Source organism: Lycium barbarum, chromosome 6 (assembly GCF_019175385.1).
Source record: "Lycium barbarum isolate Lr01 chromosome 6, ASM1917538v2, whole genome shotgun sequence".
NCBI classification, from domain to species: domain Eukaryota; kingdom Viridiplantae; phylum Streptophyta; class Magnoliopsida; order Solanales; family Solanaceae; genus Lycium; species Lycium barbarum.
In genome coordinates, this window is record NC_083342.1 from 12,430,109 (window position 1) to 12,445,009 (window position 14,901).

Consider the following 14,901-nt stretch of genomic DNA (forward strand, 5'->3'; position numbering starts at 1 on the left):
TGTTGTGTTGTAACTTCCAACTAACATTATGCTATGGACTAGTAGTGCATTCAAACTTGGTTTAATCTTTGGATATTGAGGATAAATTAGTTTTCATGTAGCATATTGAATGGCGAAATGGTCCTTATGTTGGGTAGGTTCAGAGTAGTTCCTTGGGTAGGTTCAAAGTAGTTCCTTAAATATGTTTAGTTTTTCTAAGTTCGTATACAAGTGAGCACTATTGATTCCCTGGATTATTTTGAATTTTGTCGTAAATTTAACATGGGAACTTACGGCATAATTTTTGTAGTTTCTGCTATTTCTTTTGGAGTTTGATGCAGTTTTTTGAAATGTAACGTTTGCTATTTCTGGTCTTTTTTTTGTCTAATACATTTTTTTATGTTACGGTTTCAAGAATTTGGTGGGTCTTTTCTAGTGGTTATGGTACTTATGGTTAAATTCTTTTTTCCACAGTAGCCATCAACGGTGGAATTGTGAGTGGTCTTTTATGGTAATAGTGTTGGTGTGTTGAGGTGGTGGAGTTAAGATGGAACAGATAAGTTCGATGATTTAAGCAACAGTATAAGGGTGGAGAGGTTAAGAAGATAATAACAAAAATGGATGATACTTCTTGTTTTTCAGTAATGGTGATGTTTATATATGATTAGCGTTTGTTTTGATTTTTCTATCTTATTTTAATTTTATCATAATTGTGTTTTACTTCAAAAATATTTTCTTGGTGGAAAAGGTTTTCATTGTGGATATGGATTCTATCATATCTATTCTTTTTTTGGAGGGAAAGTTTTGGACTTCTATAAAATAGGAGATCTTTTTTCTCATATAAAACACAATAGTATCTATAATGTTGTCGTTCAGAGAGTTCTGTTTATGAGGAGATTTTTTCTCTCAAGATCTTATGCTTTCTTTTTTACTATTTTTCTAATATGTTGGTTTAATTGACCAAACCATATAATAATATTATGCTTATTTTAGTATAGTTTTTTTTTTGTCATCTAATTTATTGTTGTTCACGATTTGCAATTAGCTTCTAGCCATGATTATTTTGATCCCAACATATACATGGATATAGGCGACGGTCAATGGTGGTTATGAGTTATGACATCTTCTAATGGATAGAGGTGGCGGTTAACAATCAGCAATGACTAGCATCTTTGGCATTTTCTAATGGGGTTGGGGTGGGTTCTTTTCTTTTTTTGGTTAAAAGGATATATTATACTATATATTTAAGGTGCATCTTTATAAAATGTAGTGTTGCTAGGACCACCAGAACTGGCACTATATTGGTGATCCGAGATGTTTTAAGAGTCATTACAGACATTAGTTGATAGGATGTTATAGGCTTATAGCGGCTGTCCGAAAGATTTTGAATATAATTACATAACCTATCATAAATTACCCTTCATAAATGAGATAACATTCAGCGAATCTACATGTATCTCTAATGGTTTACAATTATATTGCAGGGCCATTTTAAGCCTAGTGGTCGTCGTAGCAGTAGTATTAGGTAGTAGCCGTGTAGTTTCATTTCTTTAATGTGTATTACTATCTGTTATCTCATTTGCTTTTTATCGTGCTATTTTTATTGTCATATTTCTCTTGATACCATGCGTTGGACCTTGATATTTGTTGTCACATCACTATCTTTTCTTTCGAGCCGAGAGTCTATCGGAAACTACCTCCCTATCCCATAAAGATAGGGGTAAGGTCTACGTACATCTTATCCTCCCTAGACCTCACTTGCGAGACCACACTGGGCATCATGTCGTTGTTGCAGGCCAAAAAGTTCAGTATGAATTGCCGAATTTATTGGAAGATGACGACTGAAATCTATAATGCATTTTCCACGATCATCATTACGCAAGGATACAACTTCATCAATGTTCAACTTAAAATAGCCTCGTCGAAGGGTGTGCCAACTTACCTGAGATGTAGTGTTGTACAGATGTAGACATTTTTCCTGCTAAAAAGTTATATTCGAGAACTCTAGCTAGTGATCACATTATGAAACAATATATATAGTTATATTAGATTTTGTGATGCAGGCTAAGTTGGAATGCTTATGGTTGATGGGAGTATATGAGAGAATGAACTTTGGAGAGGAAAGAAAGTTATTTTTTTCAGAGAGAAAAAAGTTACTTTTTTGTAGAAAAGAAAGTTAAGTCTAAAATTAATTAAAATGTTTTTTTGTCTATAACTGTAGTGTATATTCCTAAAAGATGTGTCGGTTACGGGAAGTCATTTTTGAATAGACGTGTCTGCTTGCGAACAAATTCCTAAGGTTTTATAAATACCTGATACTTCGTCAAAACGAAGGATGTACAATTACATATTTCTTTTCTTCTTCTCTAAATATTCATTACAAAACGCGATTATGTTTTTGTCGGAAATTTAAGTTAGTTGCTAAAACTTGAATTTCATAGGCTTTGTAAACTTCTGGAGGAATTCTGCCACCATCCCTGCAGCAACAAAGTGGAAGACTTAAATTCCTTAAGGACAAAGATTACTCTATCAAAGTCGGATTATTACTTTTCCACTTCTAAAACCTATTTTCTAACAGGTTATGGTTACGAGTGAGCCATATATTTCATAAAAAAAAGCAGGGGCGGACCTATGTGCTTTTTGGTGGTGCTCCAACACCCGTTAAATTCGATGTAAACTAGATATAGTTATATAAGAAATATATGAAATTTGAGTATAAATGTTAAAAGCATTCTGGAAATCTATAAGACAGCTGAATGCTTTGGTTTTGAGGTAGAACTTAAAGGCTTGGGTGGAAGGGGACCTAGATCCGTCACTGAAAAAAGGAAACAGTTCGTTCCAATCTAATGTAGTGTGGAAGTAATAGACAAATCAACAAGATAATCTAGCCAGTAGTTAGAACTTAGTTTAGCACATAATACATTCGCATTACACCAATTGATGAAAATATGTTTCAGCAACATATTTTGTTGTCTTGAAGGGAATTGTTGAATGGTCCAAGAATCATTCAAAAAGTTTATACAAGCACCATTTCATACAACCCATTGCAGATTATTTCTACATACATGCCATCCTTTCATAATATTCAACCACGTATGTGAGTAGGATTTTCTACTATATTTTGGATTAATATGATAAACGACAATACCTATTAACAAGAATTGCAGCTCAGTGAGTATTTAGGTTCTTAAATAAACGCCCGGACTCCAAGTCCACCACAACATTTAGGGAAAGTAATAGTTTTCCAATTAATTAGGTGCAACTTCTTACAACTTCATAGTTTCCCAAATAAATTTTTGAATACGATCAATAGTTTTATTTTGTGGCCTAACTTAAAAAATACTCCCTTGTTTCACTTTTACTTATCTACTATAGTAGGATTAAATTTTCACTTTTACTTGTCCATTTTAACACATTAAGAGAAAAATAATTTTTTTCCCATGTTTTATCCTTAAGTTAGTTACTCTTTCCAAAATCATTTTCTAAGTCCGTTAGAACTACAATTAATATGAAGTTTTTTTAAAAAAAAAGATAGTCCGGTGCACTAAGCTTCCGCTAAATCTATTAATATGAAGTATCATGATAAAATATTCACTTCATTTATTATTTTTTAAAGGGCGCTCAAAGTCTATTATGATAAGTAAAAGTGAAGGGAAGCAGTAAATCTTATCTTACATGGCATAGGAAATATATTATTTAAAGTTAAAAGTAACTTCAACTCATTCTTGTGTTGTCAAGCATAACTTTTACGCTAACTTTATTTTTTCGAGAGATACTAATCCTTCGTGGCCGTCTCAACAATATTATAGCCTAAAGCCAAACTTCAAAAGGAGGCCTTAGCTAACTTTTTTAAAAGGAAAGATCGTCTTATATATTTTTATCAAAAAAGGGTCAAATATACCCTTATACTATCGAAAAAGGGCCAAATATATCCTTCGTTATACTTTGGGTTCAAATATACCCCTGTCGTTATACTTTGGGCTTAAATATACCCCTTCACCGTTAAAGTTGACCCAAATCCTAAATAGCATTAATATTTTAATAAAATAAATATTACGTGGCAGCCACCTCACTTGCAAACCCAATTTTACCCTTCCCCTCCCTATCTTCTTCCACCACACCTTCCCCTCTACTACTACTGTCCTTCTTCCACCACACCTTAGAACTCAATACCTGACAAATTCTAGATTCGTCTCAATACTTCATGTTAGGTACATGGATGGCTAACAACAATAACTCCATAATGTAAAAGGAAGTCGGTTAGTCATTTTATTTTATTTTTGCTAGGAATAATGGCATCAAAAGAGAATTATCAATTGGAGTATTCACAATCTTTATTCCTTTCACATTTCTTTTATGGGATAAAATTTCCACTTAAAAGTACATAAGGGGACAACACAATAGCCAAAAAGGCCACAATTGTTCGAATCTCAGGAGCCGTCTATGAGATGAAATCATGTCTGGACATGCAATTTGGATTTCTTAAGTTGTAATTTTTTTTATAAACATAAAAGCCCCACAAGTTGTGAAAACCATCAAAATTTTCCCAATTTTTATACAATCTTACCAAATGAGTAAATCACAGTTCATAATAAAATTAACTAAAAGGCCTTTCTAAAAAATACAACATCAATTGATCAAACTTTAGTTCAATAAAAAGGAAAATTTAATATGGTTGGTGGGAGTAATTAATTGTTGAAAATATTTTACCAACTTGAAGATTAATATTTAATACAAATGGATGGTAAATATGATTGGTAAATATATCTACAAACTTATGGTCTTTTTTTTTATAAAATATAAACGTATGAGTCAAATTTTACATTTATATTTTTTGAAATCATGATTTCAAATCCCAAATCATGTATTTTTGGATGATTTGAGATTTTATCTCATGAGATGAAATAGCATATCCAAACGCTGGATGATTTGGGATTTCATCTCATGAGATGAAATCGTATGTCCAAATGCCTACTCAGTGGCCTCATGATCACTGCTGCCCAGTTGGGTCTTCCCTATTCCTAGTAAACTATATGATAGAGAGAGAGAGAGACCGTTAGAAGGTAAGGCAAGGAAAAGAGACACAACGGCTGTCACATTTTTTGCAATTTAAACAATCACTACTCTTATGTGCAAGATCAATTGACATTGTACATAAAATTGTCTAATAGTCTTCTAAGGACGGTAGTGATAGAGGGGAAGGTGTGGTGGAAGAAGATAGGGAGGAGAGGGGTAAAATTGGATTTGTAAGTGAGGTGACATGCCACATAATATTTATTTTATTAAAATATTAATGCCATGTAGGATTTGGGTCAACTTTAACTGTGGAGGGGTATATTTGAACCCAAAATATAACTCTGGGGTATATTTGGATTCAAAGTATAACGAAGGGTATATTTAACCCTTTTTCGATAGTATAAGGGTATATTTGGCTTTTTTCCGTATTTTTATTTAAAGTCTACTTTTCTAGCTTTTTGAGACACGAAGTAATTAATTATTATTTTATAATCGATTTATTCTAACAATTCCTTTTCAATTGATAATGTAGCTAATTCATTCAATCTCTCTTGAGACATTGTTGATCTTGAATAAGATTTTATCAATTTTAATTCTGAAAAACTTCTTTCGGTTGAGACAACAATTTATATATAAAATACATCTTTAAGGAAAAAATGGAGTCCCAAAAAAATTAGGGTCCCAAGCACTCCCTTCGTCTCAACTTATGTGACATTATTTGATTAAGCACGAAGTTTAAGAAAGAAAGAAAGACTTTTGAAATATGTGATTCAAAATATGTCTTAGATATTTGTGTGGTTGTAAATTATATCATAAAGTTAAATTATTTCTAAATATAAAAAAATAATATTCTTTTTGGGACACGTTAATTAAAAAGAAAAGTGTGTCACATAAATTAAGATAAAAGGTTAAGGAATAATACAACAATTTACTGACCTTATCATTTATCCAAAAAAAAAAATGCTTATCAGGCAGTTTGATGAAAAAAACTGACTTGTAAATTAAATAATCCCTCATGTTTGGATTCTATTCTATAATATCTTAATAAAGACTACTACCATATTCCAATATTTTATAGCAGAAAAATTTGACATGTCGACTACTACTTAGTATGTTGTCAATTAAATACAAAGATTACGCGGTAGGTGACGAAAAACAAAAAAAAAAATCTACTCTGCGTCGGTGAAAACGCAAAACATTTAAAAAAAAGAAAAAAAAGACACAAAATGGGAATTTGTAAAACTTCGTACCCAATAAATAGCCCATTGTCTGAAGACAATTTGGATACAAAATCAAATTTAGAAATTGAAAAAACTGAAGATTTAGAAATGGCTTCACCTTTGAAAATTAAGGAGACTTTCTTTATATCACATGGTTCACCAACACTTTCAATTGATGAATCTTTACCTGCTAGACATTTCTTGAAAGGCTTTAAAGAAAGATTTTTGAATCATCAAAAGCCTAATTCAATATTGGTTATTTCTGCACATTGGGAAACTTCTGAACCAACTGTTAATTCTATTCGTGGTAGACATGATACTATTCATGATTTTTATGGTTTTCCTAAACCCATGTATCAGGTACTTTAACAGCTTTTTTTTTTTTATGATCGTTACCTGTTGTATTGTATGTATTCCCTGTGTCTCAATTTATGTGATACTTTTCATTTTTCGTGATTCAAACTAGTTAATTTTGACCCTCTGTTTGAACATAGAATCTTTATATATTTAGAATCTTTGTAAGAAGTATTGTAAGTTACTATAGTTAATAATTTCCTAAACCCATGTACCTGGTAGGTGCTAGCTTTAATTGTCATCTCTAGTTGTTTTTTTTATTCTGTGGAAATGATTTTATATGAAGCTTAGTTAGCAAAGGCGAGATCAAGATTTTTAGTTTATGGGTTCTGAATAAATTATTTGTACGTATTAGTGACCGTTTGGCCCCGGATAGTTTTCACTTTTTGCCGGAATTTTATGCCGAAAAGTGTTTGGACATAGAATTTCACAATTTTTTGGAATTCAGCTCAGAATTTGAAAAACTCCAAAAGTTGTTTTCACAATTTTGACTCCAAATAACTCACAAAAATTCAAAAACAACTCGAATTTCCAAAATCCATTTTCAACTTGAATACAAATACTACTTTTTTGCCAAATTTCACAATTCTTATGTCCAACGCCCACTTAACGAATTTCTGCAGAACCCCTATCTCTAGTTCTCTTTATTGATGAAGGTTGACTTTACTAAATCTGTTTAGATAAAAGTTGTTTAACCAGAAGAACATGGGATGAATTAACTCTGAAGACCTGAAATATATAGCTCTGTCCCATAAGCCAATTTATACGGAATTTCGGATCATAGAGAATATGTAGAGTACAATGAGAAAAAAATGCAACAATAGTATTACCTTATGTTGAGACACCTCATTTCCAAGCACAGAGAATATGATCATTTTAATTTTTAATCTGTAGTATCAGAGAGTAAGATCATTTTTCTGTTTGGTTGATTGTATCAACGAATATGATCATTCTTCTTTTATCGGTAGTATTAGAGGATTTGATCTTTTTTTTTTTTTGATTGGTAGTATCACCAGTCCACTTTGTGGGATTTCACTGGGTATGTTGTTGTTGTTATCGGTAGTATCACATAATATGATCATAACATGTCAGCCATCTTTAGATCCCTATATTAATAGAGGCTGAGCCAGATCTAAACCATAATTCTTTTGCTTACTAGGTTCTGAATTGATTATATGTACATATTGAATGATTTTTACAAATAAATGGTTTGAGCCAAAGTTACTGAGTTGTGCCGAACCTGTAGCTACCAATGTGTCTCCGCCCCTGCCTATATACTTCTCTAAGATGCAGGGGCTAAAAAGGATATCAAACACATGACTCTGTAGGAACCGTGAGTTGCAACATCTAACAGATTGATTGTAGTAGAAATCATCTTTGATTTGCTTGTCTCATACCTTTCCTGCTTGTGTCCTAATTAAGTGCCATTGGCTAGTCGAGGTAGATGGTTTTGTGACCTCTCTGTATATTTTGAAGTAAGCTTCTATAGTTAAGAGTTTTCGGATCCTACATTCTTTGATATTCATTTCAACCAGTTTGTGGTTGAATTTACAGATTCTTGTTCCCTTTAACCTCATGTTAAGAGATAAAATGAAGCAACTTTTTGCATGTACCTTGTCTATTATGCTATAAAATTGTGATATAGTATGAGATCAATTAGTTTGTTGTTAAATTTTTCTAATCATGCAAGCAGGATAGGGATTTTTCTGAAGCACATAGCCAGGACTTAAATCCCTAAAAAGTTCCCTGTTTTTTCTAGTAATTGGATGGCAGGCACGAAATGCTAACTCCTCCTAATCTGCTTATCTAATTTCTCTCATTTTCAATCTTCAGCTCAAGTACCCTGCACCAGGAGCTCCAGAATTGGCAAAAAGGGTGAAGGACCTCCTCATGGCATCTGGGTTCCCGACAGTGCATGAGGACAAAAAACGTGGTCTGGACCATGGTGCATGGGTCCCGCTCATGCTCATGTATCCTGAAGCGGACATTCCAGTCTGCCAGCTTTCGGTCCAGCCCAATAGGGATGGTACTCATCATTACAACCTGGGAAAAGCATTGGCCTCACTCAAGGATGAAGGTGTCCTCATAATGGGTTCTGGTTCTGCTACTCACAACTTAAGGGCTCTCAGTTCATCCAAGAATGTTGCTTCGTGGGCTTTAGAGTTTGATACTTGGCTTAAGGACTCCCTTCTCAGTGGAAGGTACATTCTTATATCCACTTTTTGTGTCTATGCTAACTGGTGAATCGAAGACTAAGGTTTTGAAAAGCTCATTTATTTCAAGTCTTTCATAGTAGATTAAAAGTACTACTTTTAAAGAAGCACTATGTGATCAAATAGATCTAATGCTAATTGACATGGTTGATGTGTTCCTCCACTATATATCAACATGCTAATATCCATAAGAAAGTTGCTCTAAAGTAGCATTTGATCTCATAAGTAGCGTGTTTTTGGTGTGTGCATCGATATTTAGTTGAACTTATGTGGAGGCTGAAACTCAAGTCAATGCAAAGGCCAGTTAAAATGATAGCGGCTTTCAATATATGCTTATTCTAGAATGTAAATCTTACTTCACGTCATCTTTGGAACGTCAAACAGAAATAATCAGATTTTATTTTTCCATTGTGAAGCTTACAGGACATGTTTTAGTTGTTCCTGCTTTCTTTGCTCATCCTTGTCCTTTTCTTTCTGTTCCACGATTCTTGCCTTTTTTAAATTTTCTTTAGTATTGCTTCATGGTTGAAAGCATAAGGATTCTCAAGTAAATACGAAGTTCTTATTCTCCTGCTTATACCAGAGTGGTTTTGTTCATTAATATGTTATTTTTGAGTAATATACTCTTTCTCTGTCTGTTATGCATATTAGTAATACATCAGAAATGCTATAACTGGAAATAGTCTTGCTCTACATTGTTAAATGATAATACAAGTTTCGTCTCTCTTTTAAATTTATGTTCTTGTCCTTGCTTGTGAGATGATAGGCATTCAGAGGCAGATTTAGAATTTGAACTTTATGACTTCTGAATTTTATGACAACTACCTCAAGTGCTAGTAATTGAGTTCTTAATTTAATTTTTGTACATATAGTGGATTTCTTAAACACATATACAGGGTCTAGGTCAAAACTACTGGGTTCTACTGAACCTGTATAAGTATACCAAGTAACTTTGAGATTTTCAGCTTATGTAGTTGCTATTTCTGTGTAGGCATCAAGATGTCAATAACTATGACATGAAGGCGCCACATGCAAAAGTTGCACACCCGTGGCCTGAGCACATCTATCCGTTACATGTAGCGCTAGGTGCTTCCGGTGAAGGTGTGAAGGGAGAGCTTATTCACCACAGCTGGGATCTTGGTTCACTTTCTTACGCTTCGTACAAGTTTTCTAGCTAAGCCTAAATAGGTTTTCATAGATGAATCCTTATATGTGTATTAATAGTGTCTGCTGGTGTTAAATGTTGTATAAACTTCTCAAAATACTTTGGATTTATAGAATAAAATGAAATTACTGAATTTGATGTGATCTAGGAGCTGAAATGTGAAAAAGGGTTGTTGACTTAATTGTTAAGTTCCTTAATTGACAGTTATGCCCTCTCTATTTTAAGTAGAAGTTTTATTATTTCCATATCTGGCTGGCCATTGTATTATCTATTTTCAGTTTTAGTCCACACTCCAGATCAAACCCCTCTCAACTTTTGAGTATATAGATGTTCTCCCACTGCTTGGGCGAGCAACATATTCAATTTTATCTTCTCTATTTTTTAATCGGTAATACTATTAATTGTTTATATATTTGTCTTCTCAATCAATTTGAATGTCGCCAGGCGTAGAGCCATAGGGGTGCAAGGGGAGTCAACTGAACCCCCTTCGTTGAAATATTATACAATGTAGATTTTTTATAAAAAAGAATTATTTTTGGCATATATATATACACGTCGAATCCTTTTGCCAGAAGAACTTTTTTCTTTGAATCCCCTTCTATTTCAGGCTTCGCCGCTGAATATCGCCTTCTCTTTCTGTGGACATGAAAAACATAGTACTATTCAACTTCACGACTTACACTTTACTCATTCTTAAAAACCTCATACTAATGGAAATGAAAGATTCGATTGCACCACGGAACCTTCTTGATCAACGGAAACAAAATTATAAAATTAATTCAGACTAAAGATGTTTATTGGACAATGAATTATTAAGTATTGATGTTTGTACCTTAGTGCCATTTACCTAAATTAGATGTTATCCTGAATCATACCGACAAATTTATATTAGGATGATTTAACAAATTAATTCGACGAAATGAATTTAATTTATCTCGTTGTGACCAGCTGGGACTACTGCAGCTTAATTTCTCTGCTCATCTTTCTTCAAACTCGAGTTTGTTGGACTGAGTTTATACCGAAAAGATGACTGTTGCTAATCTCAGGGCCGGCTCGACTATAAGACCAATAAAGCAATAGCTTGAGGTCCTACTGTTTTTGGGGCCTCATTTTTTTCCTTAACGATGTATTTTATATATAAACTATTGCCTCAACCTAAAAAAGTTAATTAATAAAATCTTATCTAAGATCAATAATATCTCAAGAGATTTAATGAATTAGCTATATTATCATTTGAAAAGGAATTGTTAGAACAAATCGATTATCAAACAGTAATTAATAACTTCTAATCTAAAAAAGCTAGAAAAGTGGACTTAAAATATATATATATATATATATATATATATATATATATATATATATATATATATATATATATAATATATGACGATCTATGCTTTAAAAAAATTAGGGTCTCTGTTTGAAGTTTGGTGTTAGGCCCCCTGTTAGTGCTATGATTTTAATGATGACAAACAATTTTTGTAGGTACTATACTCAAAGGAACTCAAAGGTCCACCAAGGCCATTGGACATATAAAGCCCAATTGACAAAAGGAGTTTAGTCGGCTGCAAAGGAAAGAAGCCCAAATAAAGCTCAGTCAGCTGCAAAGGGAAATTACCATAAAGTGCAAAGAAAATAAGGCCATGCTTATTTTTGGAACAAGGATCAGATCATCAAGTAAGATTGTAAAATCTTACGCTATGTCAAAGGAAAGGAAATCAGTTAAGAGATCAATCAGTGCAAATCATGAAGATTCCAAGATTGAATCAGATCAGCATATACAAGGAAAGAAGTATCATTCAAACAAGGTCAAAACCGCACAAGGAAAGCAGATGTACAACGTTGAATAACTATCAGCATATACAAGGAAACAAGTATCAATCAAATAAGGCTGATACTACAGAAGGAAAGAAGCGGTACAACATTGAATTAGGTCTTGCTTTATTCTTGGAAATTAGGATCCTCAATATTCCTAATTTACAAGGATCAATTCTCTTGGGTTGACATCTCTGCTGAAGAGAGTCTAACGACTACACAAATTGAAGAATATAATTACAAGACTCTGGTGACGAAGAAAAGATATACCTTTGTCTCATTCTCTTAAGTTCTCTGCTTTACTTTTCATAAACATTGTATTCCTGAGTGATAGTGTAAACAAAAAAGAAAGGACATATATAGTATAATTTGTGAGGCATTGTATCAAAAAGATTACGGGTGTTTGAGTGTAGATGTAGGAGCTCCATTCAAACAACCATTGTACCAAAACCATTTACAAAAGAGCTGTAGAGAACACCCTTGCAACCTAAGGGGGACTGGACTAGGATTCACATTGAATCTGAGCCAGTATAAATTATCTGGTGTCATTCAATTTCTGCACTTTAATTCCTGCATTACATTACATTATAGTCGACTAGTTTGTTTAGATAGTCGACTGTCTGAGTGAAAAAGTTGTAATTCACCCCCCCACCCCCCCCCCCCCCCCCCCCCCCTCTTGCACTTTCAATTGGTATCAGAGCAAGCTCTCACATTTTGTTGCTTAATCGCAAGTGAGAAAAGAACAAATGGCTGGATATCAAATTCCTGGAGCAATCTTGCAAGATGGGCACTCCACAACAAGACCACCATACTTCAATGGTGAACACTACTGTCACTGGAAGGAAAGGTTCAAGATATTTGTGCAATCAACAGACTATCAGGCATGGATCGTGATCAAGAAAGGACCTAAGCCTATTCCAAATATGGATACAAAGAGTGCAGATGCAACAAACATTGATTTGGATTCGCATGATGTGACTAAAGAACAACAGGAAACACTATCAACAAATGCTAAAGCAATAGCCTTGCTTTACTGTGCAGTTAGTGGAGAAGAGTATGCTAAAATATCCAACTGTGGAACTGCAAAAGAAATGTAGGATAAGCTTGAGGTCACCTATGAAGGAACGTCAAAAGTAAGGGAAACCAAAATTGATGCGCTGAGGCATGATTACGAAGCCTTTAATATGAAGGATGACGAGAACATTGAATTAATGTTCACCAGATTCAGCAAAATCATTGGAGAACTCAAATCCCTTGGAGTTACTTAGACCAACTCTCAGCATGTAAGAAAACTTGTTAGAAGTTTACCAAAGACTTAGGAAACCAAGGCAATTGTCTTGGAAGATGGAAATTTGGATAACTTTACTTATGATGAACTGAGAGGAAATCTGATGGCCTTTAAAAAGAATCATATTCAAAGATATCAGAAGGATGAAAAAAAGAAAGTGGTTGCTTTCAAATCTCAAGTTGAAGAATCTGATGATAACTTTAAAGAGGAAGAAGTGGCCATGATCTCTAGACATGTGATTGAAGCCATGAGAAGATCAAGAAACAGTAGAAAAGGAAGTTCAAATTTCAAGAGAGGTAAAACTTCTATTGTTCAACAAAGGAATGACGAAAAATGCTATGAATGTGGAAAATATGGTCATATCGCATCTGAGTGTCCTGAGGCAAAAAGAAAACCATCCAAAAAATATCAAAAGCAGTTGGAGTGAAGATGAGGCCTCTGAAGATGATGATGAAGGAATAAAGAACATTTGCTTCATGGCAATTGGTGAAACAAGCGAGGTAAGACCTTATCACTGTTCTAACTGTAGTGAAACTTGAGAATTGCTTGATCAAAATCTAGAAGATTTAAATAAAGTTTTTGATGAGTATAGGAAACTTAAAAGAGAAAAAAGAGACTGGGAACTTAAACTAGAAGTAGTTGAAATAGAAAGGGATCTTCTTCAAGAAGAAGTTGAGGATTTGAAATTGCAACTAAATGGGTTGCGCAAATCCACTAGTCATAGTTCAGTCAGGTCCAACCAGTCGACTCGTAACAACAAGTTAACTGGAAAAAGGGAAAATCAAAAGATGTGTTGACCTATTATGAAGAGACAGATCAGTCAACTAAATCTTTTAAATCAACTGAAAGGATGTCTCAAAGAAATATTCATTCCGTTAATAAGTCGACTACCCAGTCAATCACTGAAGAACACTTTTTCCAAAAATGCTTTTTTACGGAAAAATGGGTCACAACTTTTTTCAGTGTCGATTCCGTTACACATCATCTCCAGGTTGGATATGGAAACCCAAAACTGATCATCAAACGACTAACCCTCAAGGACCCAAGGAAGCTTGGGTACCTAAAAGAAAGTAACTACTCTGTTTTGCAGGAACACCACAAGAAGAAATCAAAAGGAAAATAGTATCTAGATAGTGCGTGTTCCAGTCACATGACAGGCGACAAAAGCTTGTTCAAATCAGTCGCAGATTTTGACGGAGGACTAGTAACTTTTGGTGACAACTCAACAGGAACAGTAATTGGTACAGAAACTATTTCTTTCAATAATTCTTGCGATATCACGAACGTTTATCTTGTTAAAGGACTCAAATACAACCTCCTAAACATCAGTCAACTATGTGATTCTGATCTAGAGGTGAGTTTAGAAAGACAGGTTGCGTCGTAGAAGACAAAACAGGAAAAAAAGTCCTTCCTGGAAGCAGAACAAAGAATGTATATGTGTTAGATTCTGTTAAAAGTCCAGCTGGACACATCTGTTTGGCTTCTATAGGAGAAGATCCTTGGATTTGGCACAAGAGCCTTGGGCACGCTAGCATGCGTCTAATTGAGAAATTAGCTAAACATGATCTGGTTTTAGGCTTGCCTAAAATAAATAACTCAAAAGATCATATATGTGATGCTTGTCAAAAAGGTAAGCAAACAAGAAATTCTTTTAATTCCAAAGATATTGTATCTACTTCTAAACCCCTGCAGCCTTTACATATGGACCTTGTTGGTCCTACTAGAACTGCTAGCATTGGAGGAAAAAGGTATGCTTTGTTATCGTTGATGATTTCTCCTACTTTACTTGGGTCATATTTCTTGCTCATAAAGATGATACTCTAAAGAATTTTAAGTTTTTTTGTGAGAAGG

General features: G+C 33.9%; 1 protein-coding gene across 1 annotated transcript; it reads left to right on the forward strand.

Moving 5' to 3' along the window:
• Nucleotides 1–6,206: 6,206 nt before the first annotated feature.
• On the forward strand, nucleotides 6,207–10,090 carry LOC132600811 (extradiol ring-cleavage dioxygenase-like). The gene is made up of 3 exons (XM_060314212.1): nucleotides 6,207–6,575; nucleotides 8,403–8,770; nucleotides 9,774–10,090. The coding sequence occupies exons 1-3, from the start codon at nucleotides 6,222–6,224 to the stop codon at nucleotides 9,958–9,960; spliced, it is 909 nt and encodes a 302-aa protein (XP_060170195.1). The 5' UTR covers nucleotides 6,207–6,221; the 3' UTR covers nucleotides 9,961–10,090.
• Nucleotides 10,091–14,901: the final 4,811 nt, after the last annotated feature.